Consider the following 13,288-nt stretch of genomic DNA (forward strand, 5'->3'; position numbering starts at 1 on the left):
GGCCTTCCAGGTGTGCTTTCAGAGCTCAAAATTTGGATTCTGTTCCAGTCCAACCTTCCAAATTTACAAATCTTCTGGGAAAATCTTAATTTTAAAAGAAATACTGGCTTGGGCAGGGCTGACAACCTGTTCCCTCTGTTACAGGAATGGCATGGAAAACAGCCTGGCCTAAAAACCCTTTCCAAAAGGCAACCCCAACATTTCAGTGCCTCAAGTCCCTCGTGGGAACTCCAGGACAAGGTGACCCACCAGGAGTCACCCACAGACCTGAGAGAGCCTTGCAGGAGCAATGGAAGCTCAGAGCTCAGGCCAGTTTTACCTTCCTAAAACTCCTCAGCTCCTGGCCTTGGCATCCTCCCTGTGTGCTTCCTGTGCTGCTGCCAGGGGCTGTGTCCTGTGCAGGGCTCCTCCTCCAGGGATCCCACAGGCAGCCACAGCTTCCATGTCTGCATCAAAGTGAAGGATTTTCTTGCACACATCTGCAAAACAACTGCCAGATTTCTCCCTTGGCTTGGTGAAAATTCAGGTGTAGGTGGAATTGGCTGAACACAGAGAATGTGTGAGGTGGTGAACACCCTGCCAAAGCTCCAAAGGCAGCAGGAGAACAGAGACAGGACAAGGCAAAGGGCTGAAATGGGATTTTCCTCCTTTAAAGCTCATCTTGTGTTGCCTGGAGCTCACCACGTGAAGCACACAGCAAGTCACAGGGGTGGGTTTTTCACATTTTTATTTACTAAGGTTTTTATTGTGTGTTTTATATTGCAAACCCCACCCCTAGAACTCTTCCCCTCCCTTCCCCCCAAAAGAAACCAAATAATAATAATAATAATAATAATAATAATAATATAATAATAATAATAATAATAATAATAATAATAATAATAATAATAATAATAATAATAATAGTAATAAATATAGTTCCACCTACTGAGACAAGCCTAGTGTTGACTGGGGTCCAGTCAGAATAACTCAGAGTTGGCTACTGCAGTGCTGAGAGCTGGAAACCCAAAGAAGATCCCCGAGGGAAGCAAAGCCAAGGAGGATGTCCTGCACTGAGGAGGGGGCACAGCCGGGCAGTGCCAGCCCTGGCTGTCCCCTGAGGGTCCCCAGGGTGCCCAGGACTCAGGGCCAGTGCAGCAGCCACAGGATAGGAGCCCAAGAGGGCTGGAGACCCTTCCCCCCTGCCTGCCCAGCCCACCCCAAACCCTCCAGGTGCTCGGCCAGGGGCCCTCTGGCACACAGGGGAAAGGTTTGCTAAAAACCCAAAAAACTGCAAAGGATATTGTGAGTCTTCCTTCTACCTCTGAAAACATGAGAGGGTCTGTGAGTCTGCTTCAACTCCTGTTTCAAGATGAACCTGTACATATTTGGAAAAGCAGGATCTAGAGGTTATAATTGTCACCTGCCAATCAGCCCTGCAGGAGGGTCAGAACTGACACGTATTTTAATTTAAAACTAGGATATACATATATATATATATAAATAGGTGTGTGTGTGTGTGCTGACACGTGTGCATAAATAGCCTACAGATGTGTGTGACTACCCTACAGATAGAAAAGCAGGTGTGTAGATATAGGTACATCTATAAAATCTATACAAACACACACACACACACACACACACTCACCCTCCCACCACACTCACACAGACAGAGCTGCATGGAGCCAGTAGAAAAAGCATTTCCAGAGTTCCCCTGACCCTTTAAGGAAGACCAAAGCTGATCACATCTGAATTCAGAGCCACCAAAGCAGGGTGAAGCAGGAGTGCCCGGGAATGCAACATTCAAGGTGCAGGCACGTGGCAGAGAGCTCTGCAGACGAGTCGGTAGAAAAACAACCATCAGCCAGGGCTGGGGGCAGGGCACAGGGAGCCGAGGGCTCGGGGCTGGGGGGGAGGAAGTTTTTGGCACTGCTGCATGGAGTCTCTGTCCCCCCAGGGCTGGGGACAGAGGGAGGCTGGATGTGTCTCTAAGGAGTGTTAGAAAAGTTGAGCACCTGACTCGGACAGTGAGGTGGCCACAGACACCCCTTGGCCTAAGAAAACCCCAAACAGAGAGAGGGGAAGGACCAAGTGACACAAAAGGAGACGTCTGCCCTGGAGGTAAAGGCTGTGGCTTCTCAGTGCTGCTGGCCCCGCTCTGTCCCCGCCCCGCTGGGAGTGTCCCCGGGCGGGGAGCCCAAAGCCCAGCCCCAGGTACCCCAGGTGTGCCCGGGGACACTGCAGGGTGTCAGGGGAAGCCCACCAGGTGCAGGCTCTTATTGCTGGTGAAATCAAACAAAGGATTTCGGTTCCCCCAGCAGGGGACAAGCACAGACCATGGCTGGCCAAATTTCTGGGCTGATCTGGTTTTAATAGTAAAAACAGAATTGTGAATCTTGGAACGGTCCTGGTGCCTCCCACTGCCCTGGGCTAAGGAGGAGGGCTGGGGACTGCACCCCACTGCTCAGTCCTTTCTAGTTCTCCTCAGAGCAGTCACCCAGGGCCACTGAGACACTGAAGTGACAGAGGGGAAGTTAAAGCATTGTCTCTTCCTTCATCCCTCCTGTGTTTGCACACACCACGGAGAGGCTGAAGCTTGGGGTGCTGGCAGAGCCAGGGCTTCTCCCCTTGCCCACATGCCAGAGCGCAGAGGGATCATCCCTGCCCTCCCTGTGCCTTACAGGGATTGATTGCTCCTTGTTCCCACTGCAGCATCAGTGGAGTAAGAAAGGGACAATCTGCAGCGAGGCCTGTCCATCCCCTGCTCACCTTCATCTTCCTCAGCTGGAGTCCAACCCAAACCTCAGCCCCCAAGAAATCCCTCGAGGGGTCTGCAAGAGTGAACTCACCCCTTCCCAGCTCCTCTGTGACCTGCTGAGGACAGGGAGGGAGGGACACTTGTGGTGTGTGCTGGGCCACCCACGTCCCCAGCCCCAGGGTCACAGCTGGGGCAAAGCTGAGCCCAGCCAGGGGTGCTCTACAAACAGCAGCTCCAGGCCCGACCCCACAGCCCCTTCTGTGGCCCACATCAACCTGGGATCTTTGTCTCAACAGGAAAACCTTTTTGGTGGCTTCTATGGCTGCTCATTCACGTGTTCCAGCTCAGGCACAGGCCCTGGCTGTGCGTTACCTCGTTGGATTAAATTTGCTCCTATCCTTTTTTTTCCTGTGTATTAAAATATTCTATAAAATCAAGTGACCAAAAATCTATAGCTCTAAGAATACCTGGTTATCTTCTTTTTTTTTTTCCCCCGTTGTTTTTCATGTGGGTTTTTTTTCTTTGTTTCTAAGCACAGTTAAACCTAAACCAAAGAAATGGAGGGGGGAAAAAAAAGAAAACAAAGCAGGAGTGGCTCGGGGTGGGGGGAAAGGAAAGGAAAAACTCGCTCGGTGAACTCATCAGGAACTGAAGGGCAGAGCTGGCAGGAGCAGCTCCTGCAGGAGTCCTCACAAATTGGAGGGCAGTTTGGACCTGACGGGCTCCAGATCCCCCGTGAGCACTATGGACTCTTTGCGCCCAGCGGCGCCGGCGGCGAAGGCCAGCGGGTGTGGCAGAGAACCTGAGGACATCTGGCGTGGCAGCGTCACCCTCCCGGGGACCGAGCTGCAAGGCTTCCCCAGGAGTCCGCTCCCACCGCCGCCGCCGCCACCGGGGAAAGGGGAGAAGCTGGAAACAGATTCTCTAGAGGAATGAGGAGAGCTGTGGCGGGCCAGCGTCTGAGCCAGCTCTTGGGGCAGAGAGGGCTGGGACGCAGAGATCAGCTTGATGTCCTGGTTGAGGCGCGCTGGCAGCGCCTGGGCCGGGGGGCTGGCGGGCTGCGGCAGCAGCAGCGAGCCGTGCGAGCCCGAGGGCCCCGCGGGGCCGCTCTGGAAAGTTCTGGCGGCCACCGGGCTCTGGCTGGGAGGACTAAGGCCAGAAGGGGTGTAACAGGGAGAGGCGATGCCGGGCTGCTGCAGCGGGGCCGCGGGGGCGAAGGGAGGCCGCTCCTGGTGGAGCTGGGCTATCGTTCCAGTCAGAGATCCTAAAGCACTTGGATGTGTTTGGCACGGGCCTGCGGGCGGCCCGCCCGAGGCCTGCGCCAGCTGGCTTAGGCTGGAGGATGGAGAGTTGGAAGAAGGAGGGGCTTGGAAGTGGTTCAATCCCCCCAGGGTCCCACTGCCCGAGAGCTGCTGCTGCGACTGTCCCCCCTGCAGTGGTCTCGTGGTGGGCTGGAACTGGTTCAGGAGACTGGGGGGGGAGTTTGATGAGAGCTGGGTGAGCGATGTTGATGGGGAGCTGGCTGTGGCTTGCTGGAAGTGCCCAAATCCGCTGCTGGAGAGGGCTGGCTGCTGCTGCTGCTGCTGCTGCTGCTGCTGCTGCTGCTGCTGCTGCTGCTGCTGCTGCGGGGGCTGAGCTGCACCTAAGGGCGACCCAGAGGGTGCACTCTGGAACTGGCTCAGCCCCACTGAGGAGGCGCTGCCGAGCCCCGGCTGGCCGGAGCCCCCCGGCGGGGAGCCCACCTGGAACTGGCCCAGGCCGGCGGCGGCCGAGAAGCCGGCGAGCTGCTGGATGTGGAAGGAGGAGGACGAGGGCGTCTCGGCGCCCGGCGTGTGCAGCTGGGACGGGGTGCTGGACGGGGAGCCCACGGCGGAGGGGCCGGCGGACGGCACGAGCGACTGGAATCTCTTCAGCTGCCTGGGGGTCTGGTTGGGCTGCTGGCCCAGCGAGCCCAGCACGGACACGGGCGGGCGGAAGATGGCAGTGGGCAGGCGCGGGTGGTGGGTCAGGGCGATGGCCACCGAGGTGGTGGCGGCGGCGGCCTGCAGCGGGGCCTGGATCAGCGGCGTCCAGATGACCGGCGTGGGCGTGGAGGCGGCGGCGGCGGCAGCCTGCACGTTGTGGGCACAGTGAGCCATCTCCCGGTCGTGCTGCACGATCTGCTGGATGATCTCGTTCTCCTGGTAGTTGAACACCCCCGAGTTGAGGTCGTGCTGCACTTTGTGGAGCAGGATGGAGTTCTTCTTGCCTATGGAGGAAGGGAGGAGACAAAGGGTCACTGTGGGTGGCAGAGGACAGGTAGAGCTCCCTGCCCCACTTCCCTGGAATGCCTCCCCTTGGTGCCCCAGCAGTGAGATGGCAAACACCACATCTCCTGCTCCTGTGGAACCAACAGCCTCAGGTCCCACAGATCTGGGAGCTGGAGCACAGAGCTGCATGTCCAACAGGACACACATCCTTGGGCAGCAACAGCACTGCTGGGAAGCGTGGCAGACAGGCAGCAAGATTCCCATTTTGCACCTGAGCCTCCATTAGAAAAAGAGAATAAAACCTCAAAAATATAAACCCAGTGAAATCTTCAGCCAGTCTCCTTCAGCTTCACCTTTCACCTGTCTCAGGTGCCTTGGTCACTCTGGAGTCAAATATAGGGGTTCACTTGAAAGGAGATTTCTCTTGATGATCCTGGAGTCTTTTCCAACCTGAATGATTCTGCGACTTCATGAGCTGGAAAAGCTCAGCTGGGCTATGTAGGACCCTCAGGCATCCCGCAGCTCCTGTGCCCTTGCAGCTCCAGCTTTAGGGAATGCTCCAGCTGGATTCCCAGCCTGCAGCCAGAGTTTACCTCAGCTCTTTGCCCTTGCAATGGGCTGGAAAATGCAGTGCAATGATTTGTCCAGCCTGGGAGTGCAGCTGGCACTGGAGGGATCACAGCTAGGCTGAGGGACAGAGGCAGCCAGGGCAGGGCCTGGCACCAGAGGGATTTCCTTTTGATCCCACCCAGCCAGCTCTCAGATCTTTATGATCTGAGGCACATCGAGGTGACATCCAGATGGTTGGTTGGTTTTTTTACTGCATGATGTAGCTTTTAAGTGTGCAGCAGATAAAAGAGTAAGAGTTTAAGGACATGCCTCTTACTCCAGCCAAATGGAAAATCAAACATCTGGCAGGAGAGAGCTGGAATGGCACTGAAGAGGGAAGGTGGCACCCTGGTCTCCTAAAGAGCCACTCTGCAACAGCAGAGTCTTGGGTATAACTCACTGAGCTCCAAATCCAGCACCAGGAAAAGGTGAAACAACTCCTGCACCACTAAAGAGGGAATTGTTCAACAGGAGGGAGATCCCAGTCACTCCCAGTGTGATGCTGGGAAGGCAAAATGTGTTCAGTTCTTGCTGCAGAGCATGGAGTGTACAGAAACCACCCCCAGGAAAACACCAGGGAGGAAGCACAGCACATTCAGAACAGAGGTGGTTTCATAGCACTGAGGAGGGAGCTCAGGGACAAAGGAAGCTGTTCCCAAACCTTCCCCTCCCTTGCAGGAGGAACCAGCAGACAGGATTTGAGCCAAGCCCATAAAAAAGGAAGGAGCAATCTGTAATTGCAGATGCTGCCAGAACATGCTGAAGGTTTTCCCTTCCCTTTTTCACATCAGGCCTTTGTCACCCCACAAAGGACAGGGGGTGGCTCTGAGGGCTCCTGCAGTGGGCAGAGCTGCACTGAAATGCTGCCAGGGTTCTGATCCTGGATGTGCACCCAGGACCTGGCTGCTGTGGGGAGTGGGATGGGATCAATGCTCTGCTGTTTTACCTACTGCCAATCACTCCCTGCAAAAAAAAAAAAAAAAAAAAAGGCAGAAAAGCTTTTGTTTCCCACTCAGAGCAAGATCCTAGCCTGGGAAGGACATGATCCTGAAGGCAAGCAGAGTTTGGAGCTGCTGAAGTCATTCCAGGGGCCGGAGGGGTGTGTGCAGGAATTCTCTGCTGGCTGTTCCCTGGATGCTGGACTGGAACAGCCCTGGAAAGCCCAGAGAGACAGACCCCAGTGCCTCCCACAGCCAGGCACAGCAGAGGCAGCACCAGGGCCACCTTCAAATGGGGTTTGGCACAGGACGTCACTGAGCACACACACACACAGAGTCATTCCCACCCAGATCTGCTAAAATCACAGCAAATGATCTCACAGAGCTGCTGAAACACACTCAGAGGCACAGACTGTGTGTGGAGAGAGCAGAACCTGCCTGACTGCAGCTGCAGGTGAGGGAGGAGGTGGCCAGACTGCAGCACTCCAGAGCCACAGAGGCACTGGGACTGCAGCTTTGCAATCCTGCCCTTCCCAGAGCTGAAGGGACAAATCCCAGCATGGGCCATGTGCAGGTCCTGCAGCACTGCAAGGTCAGGCTGTGCCTCAGACACACACTGAGCTCAGAGCAGCTGGGGACAAAGCTGCTGTCCTGAGATAAAACCAGCCTGAGGGGAAGGGCCAGAGCAGGGACACGAGGAACAATCTCCCAAAGTGCCATGCTGGCATCACCACACCTCATCCCACTCTCCCACTGCCCTAACCCATCCCACTCCTCTCCCACTGCCCTAACCCATCTCAGTCTCCCAGTGCCCTATCTCATCCCACTCCTCTCCCAGTGCCCCATCTCATCCCACTCCTCTCCCAGTGCCCTATCTCATCCCACTCCTCTCCCAGTGCCCCATCTCATCCCGCTCCTCTCCCAGTGCCCCATCTCATCCCACTCCTCTCCCAGTGCCCTATCTCATCCCACTCCTCTCCCAGTGCACCACATCATCCCACTCCTCTCCCAGTGCCCCATCTCATCCCACTCTCCCAGTGCCCCATCTCATCCCACTCCTGTCCCAGTGCCCTGGCTGTGGCTCTGGGGCTGGTCCCAGAGCAGGCTGGCCCTGAAGCCCTGCTCTGTGCCTTCCCTCCCTCTCAGGCCATCTCAGCTGGCTGGAAAGCCCCACTGATTTCTGGCACCTGCAGGCAGGGTGAAGAGAGAAGGCAAGGACTGTGAACCTGGGCTGCTGGGTGGGAGAAACTGCTCCAGGTAAGGGGGGGCATGAGATGGGATCCAGCTCTGAGGGTCTCCTGCTCAGTGCCCTAGAGGTCTGTGCTGGCATGTGCACTCATCCCTAGGGAGAGGATGATGCTGTGCCTCCAAGCTGCCTTTGCAGAACACTTCTGTGGGGACATTTCTGTGACTCCCAGGGGAAACCAGCCTGGATGTCTGCCAGCTGCACTCCAGGGGCTCCACAGCCCAGTGAACACAGACCAGGCTGATGCTTTCCAAACGTGCCTGATATTTACTGGAAGTGGTTTGATCAAAGCTCCTTAGGTTTGTGTCAAGTTGATGAAGTAATGCCAGTAAAAACCTTGGAATTATTATTTCTGTTGTTTTTTAAACCAGAACACTCCATTTTCCCTTTGAAATCGCATTACACTTCACTGTTTTCCTGAGCCCAGCTTGCCTCTATTAGCTGTTTCATTAGATCACATTTTTCTCTTCTGATTTGCCAAGAAAATATCAAATTTCTCCTCCAGAACACTGCAGAAGATTATGGAAAACGTTCTTCCAGCCATGAAAGGGGAGAGGAATTTTTCAAAACCATTTTTTAAAACTGTAACTGGCTGGCAAACTGAACAATTAATTGACTTCCCCATTCTAATGAATTGCCTCATTTACACAGTGTTTCCACATGCCAATATAAGCCCTGGGGGTTGCTTCTGGAGAAAATCCTGCTTCCCACCAGCCCCAGAGCAAAGTCCTGCTGGGACAAACATTCCTGAGGTCCTGCACGAGACAGAAACCAGCAGTGGGACAGAAAAGAGGAGTGGAACTGACTTTGCTTGGGCCAAGGTTGCTGCTGAGATTATTCCTCCTCCTCCTCCTCCTCATGGTTTGGAGGGATTGGGGTCAGTGGGTTCCACACCATCATGGTGCTGTTTGCTGGCCAGGTGGGGCTGGGGGCTTCAGGGGGGTCTGGGGGCTTTGGGGGGTTCAGGGGGGCTTGGGGGATTTGAGAGGTTTGGGGTGGTTGGACCCCACACCATCATGGTGCTGTTCACCAGGCTGGGGGGGGCTGAGGGGATCTGGGGAGGTCTCAGGGTGGTCTCAGGGGGGTCCCTGACCCCTGTGTCCCCCCCAGGCCACCCCCAGCAGCCCCATCCAGGTCAAGGGGGTCTTAGGATGGTCTTGGGGGTCTCTCTGCTTTGGTGGGTGGTCTCAGGGAGGTCTGGGGGTCTCAGGGGTGTCTCTGGATGGTCTGGGGAGTCTAGGGATTGAGGAACCAGTTCCAACCCCTCTTCCTGGCCTGGGTTCCTTGTCCCAGCCCCTGGGCAGGAGGAGGGCAGGGCAGTTGGTAGGGAGGGGGATGCAGCTGCTGAGTTTGGCTCTGGGGACCCCCCAGAGATGAGGTTCTGTCCCCAGCCCTGCTCAGTGACCCCCAGGGAGGGACTCCAGTGCTCCTGCTCAGCCACAGGGAAGCTTCATCAGGAGAAGCCAAAGGTTCTCCTGCAATCCAATCAGGGAGGCTGAGTTTGTCTGTCTGGGATGTTCATCCCACAGAAATCAAAGTGCTGGGCACAGGGAGGTGCTGAGATGAACAATCCACCCCAAATCACTGCTGAAGGCTGCAAACCAACTCACTGAGACACCCCAGCTCCAGCTCCAGCTCCCCTCTGGGCTCTGAGGACTCCCTCCTTGCCTCACTGCAACAATGGGCTAAATACAGGGAGAAAAGGAAGATATTCAGAGCCTTGGAGATGTTCAGAGCAAAGCTCCTGGTGCTTTCAAGTGGAGTGGGGTATGTAAAATTATGGAAACCAAGCAAACAGATGTTGTTCCCCTAATTAAGAATTGCAAAGTCAGATTTTCCTCAACTGTAGATAGCACACAAAAGAACAGGGAGAAAGGCTCATGTGATTTCATAAAAGGAGCCAGCACTTCACAATAATTCTTCTATCAAACAATCAAAATTAGCTTTCTGTTGTTAAAATTCTGCCCAGACACAGGGGAAATTAGCTGTGACTTTCTGTTCCTTTCTCCTTTCAGTTCTCTCTGAGCCCACTGGCTGCACTTTAAGAATTCAGGTCATTCAATTGCTTTCTGAATTTGCATGTATTTGAAATAATCTCATTTTATTAGGCTGCCTTCTGCCCTGGCTTGCTGTCAGAGTGGCTGCTCCCACCACAGGGGTGCTTCTCTCAGGTCCTCACTGATTATTCCTGGCACCAAGACCTGGGTTGGAGCCTGACTGCACATCCCAGCTCTGCCCTGGAGCTGGGCCTTCCTTGCCAGGAACTCCTGCAGGAATTCAGCCCCAGAGGGGGTACCCAGCCCACTCTCAGGGCTGGGTTTGCCCTGGCCCAGGGGTTTCTGTGCTGGGAGGAGCTGCTCCAGCTCCTGCCTTGGTTTCAGAGTCTGTGTGCACAGGGAATTCAAACTGGTTCTTAACCCCCAGACTATGGGTTCTTTCCCTGTTGGAAAGATGCAGGTGAAGCCCCACTGAGCTGCCCTCCCTCTCTGGGAAGGAGAGCTCAGGAAAGCCACTGGATCAGCCCTAAGAGCATCCCCAAAACACTGCTCTGGCAACTGGGAGTGACTTCCCTGAGAGGCTGGCTGTGTAAATCCATGGATTTACAGAGCTCTGGCACCTGCCAGGGCAGCTCTCTCTGCATCCTGCCCTTCCCTTTCTCCCTGGCTGGATCCTCTCCACTCTGGGGGTACCTGTGAAATGGACAATTCCCTCCCTTCCCTCCAGCTCAGGCCTGTCTCTGATTGCTTCCCCTCTTCCATAAACTCAATTATCCCCAAAAAGCACGGTGTCTGTGCAGAGGCACAGCACAGCCACACTGCTGCAGGTCCAGCACACCCTGAATGATGTTACCTGCTGAGTCTCAGCACAGCCACACTCCAGATAAACGAAGCTCTTCCCTCCCACTCTTCACACAGAGCTTGGCAGGATGAAATAAAAATGGAATATCTGGAGCTGGGTAGGCTGGGAGTGTCTGGGGAGGGGTGAGGAGCTGTGGCATTCCCGAGGCTGGGACACCCTCAGGGCTCTCACTCATCACTGCAGACCGCAGCCAAGAGGTGCCTTCCTGAGTGGCACCAGTGCCAAGGTGCCTGCAGGGCCTCCCCAGAGCCCTGCTGCAGCTGGCAGCTGGCACAGGACAGGCTCTGGGACCCTCTGGACATGCTGGCACTGTCAGCTGCTGCTCTCCAGTGTGGGCTGGCTGCAGACAGCTCCTGGAGTGCCTTCAAGGCAGGCAGAGGCCCCAGGAGGAGAGGTGTCACTGGTGAGCAGCTCCTTCTTCATGTGATTAAAAAGAGGGCTGAAAATTATTTATAAAGGTGCTGGAATGGTGAAATGTTCCCTGAGCAGGTGTTTTATCTCAGTGCAGACAGCAAAGAGCTTTGTGGGCAGCAAAGAGCAAGGCCAAGGTCAGGGATGGGGCTCCTGAGATCTCCTCAGCAGCCTGCTCCCTCTCCTGGGGTGCTGGGGCTGTGTTTCCCCTGAGTCACAGGAGAATGGCACTCCATATCCAGGTGAGCAGGGCTGCCAGCTCCCCTGCACTGAGCTAAGGGATTTACAATCCCCCATGGCTGCTGAGTTACTGACCCCTTTCCTTAGGCTAAACACAAAGTACTCCAGGCTGGGCCTTGGCTTCCAAAGAAAAGGAGATTCAGATATTCAGTTCCTGCTGAAGGCCAAGTTCCACCTGTGCTAGGGAGCACTCCCAGGTGTGATTCACCTGAGCCACCTCAGGAGAGACACAGCACACCCTGAGTGCCTTTTCCTCTGTGCTGAGCACACCCAGATCCCCACTGTGGTGTTGAAGGGAGACAGAGAAATGCACAAGGGGCACCTGAATTTGTTTCCTCATGGACAGTTACATTTGTGGTTATTCAGGTGATGGGAGAGGACACCACACAGGAGCAGCTCTCAGGACTTGGATAAGAATCCCCACCTGTGCCAAGGGCTGGGAATTTGAAAGGAAGCTTTGTACACACCCTGTACCACTGCACACCTGGGCCACAGGCACTTCTCTCTCTGCACCACTGGGGCCAGATCAGAGCTGTTTGTCTGTCTCCAGCTGGATTTATCTCCTCATGGCCATATCATCCTGCTCCTCTCACCTGTGGGGGTTACTCACCTGCCCACGGAACAAACCTGGGACTTTATCTGGTTTAAGTGAATGCTGGTGTTGAACTGGAGTTATTTGCATTCTGTTGGAATCCAAAATGCAGAAAACTCTCAGAACTTTGGGCCTGTAAGCCAAAGCTTAGAATTAAACACAGGATTTGATCTGAGACCTTGGAAAAGCCTTCCAGACTTAGGTGATAGAAGTGAGAATGTGGATTTCTAGTTTAAAGCAGAGACATGTTAAGCTAGGTAAAGTTTAGAGTTTTAGAGTACAGCACTGTAGGTTTGTGTGTCATAACATAATTGGCTAAGAAAGCTCACACTGTAGCATGAGTCCATAAGATGAAATATTCAAGGACTGGGTCAAACATAAATATCCTTGTTGGCAGTGTTTTATTGGTTAATAAATCCTAAAAGGCCTTGTAACTAGAGGCCTTGTGACCTTCTGAGATGTGAGCCAAACTCACCCTTTCTGCCTATGTAGAAAATAAGAACAATAAATCACATCATCTAAAGCAACTCCTGTCTCTACCTCATGCAAAATTCCTTCACAAATCCTCACAAGTGCCAAAGGGAGCAGCCCCAGAACATCCCAGCTCCCCCTTTGTGAGCATCACTGTCCCTGCAGAAGGGATGGGGAGCTGGGGCTGGCAGCAAAGGCAGCACAAGGACAAGCAGGGAGTCTGAGGCAGAGCTTGGCACTGCTCCCAGCTGCTCTCCTCCCTGGCTCACCTGGCCCAGGCCAGCCCTGCCTGGAGGCAGCACAGCCCAGGGGATCAGTCAGGACCAGACAAGCAGGGCTGCAAACCCAACAGCATCTCAGCTGCACAACTGTGGTCACGAGCTGGCAGGCCAAGAGTTTGGGATCAGCTATTTCTGTGGTTTGTTTAGAGACAAAGCTTTTAACATTTCTACCACTGTAATATGTTGAACAGACACTCTCTTACTGCAATAATATCATAAATTATATTTAGAGGCTGGAATTGTGTTGTCTTGGCTTTTCTTTGGTTTTTTTGGCATGCCTGGAGGAAATCTAAGGCATCTTTAATACTGACTTCACTGGGATCCTTGTATCAAAACACGAGTGGCATTCAAAGTATATGCATTTCAAATATGGGAAAAACTTCCTGGGGAAAATGAAAACAAGAACTTCTTCTGGCTCCCAGGAGGCTTTCAGCTCTCCCCAGTGCCCTTGCTGTGGGTGGGAGGAGCTGGTGGCAGGCATTTCTGGGAGTACCACAGCACATGGAGCAGTGGCAGAGCATCATCCCTGCTGTTCCCTGGGTTTGACAGCATCCACCACCCCTGCTGGGCTTACTCTCAATGAGCACTTCAGTGGTGGTGTTTTACAAGTGCAAATACTTGTGGAAATCTCATTTTAAGCTCCAGTGGTCACTGA

At 54.2% G+C, this 13,288-nt stretch overlaps 1 protein-coding gene across 1 annotated transcript in view; it reads right to left on the reverse strand.

Moving 5' to 3' along the window:
* Positions 1 to 880: 880 nt before the first annotated feature.
* The window catches only part of HCN4 (hyperpolarization activated cyclic nucleotide gated potassium channel 4), a 100,665-nt gene continuing 88,257 nt past the window's right edge, over positions 881 to 13,288 (reverse strand). Inside the window, exon 8 of the mRNA XM_050978428.1 lies at positions 881 to 4,985. Coding sequence (XP_050834385.1) covers positions 3,427 to 4,985 — 1,559 coding nt within the window. The 3' untranslated portion in view covers positions 881 to 3,426. The remainder of the gene's footprint in view (positions 4,986 to 13,288) is intronic.

This window comes from Serinus canaria, chromosome 10 (genome assembly GCF_022539315.1).
Source record: "Serinus canaria isolate serCan28SL12 chromosome 10, serCan2020, whole genome shotgun sequence".
Taxonomy (NCBI): Eukaryota; Metazoa; Chordata; class Aves; order Passeriformes; family Fringillidae; genus Serinus; species Serinus canaria.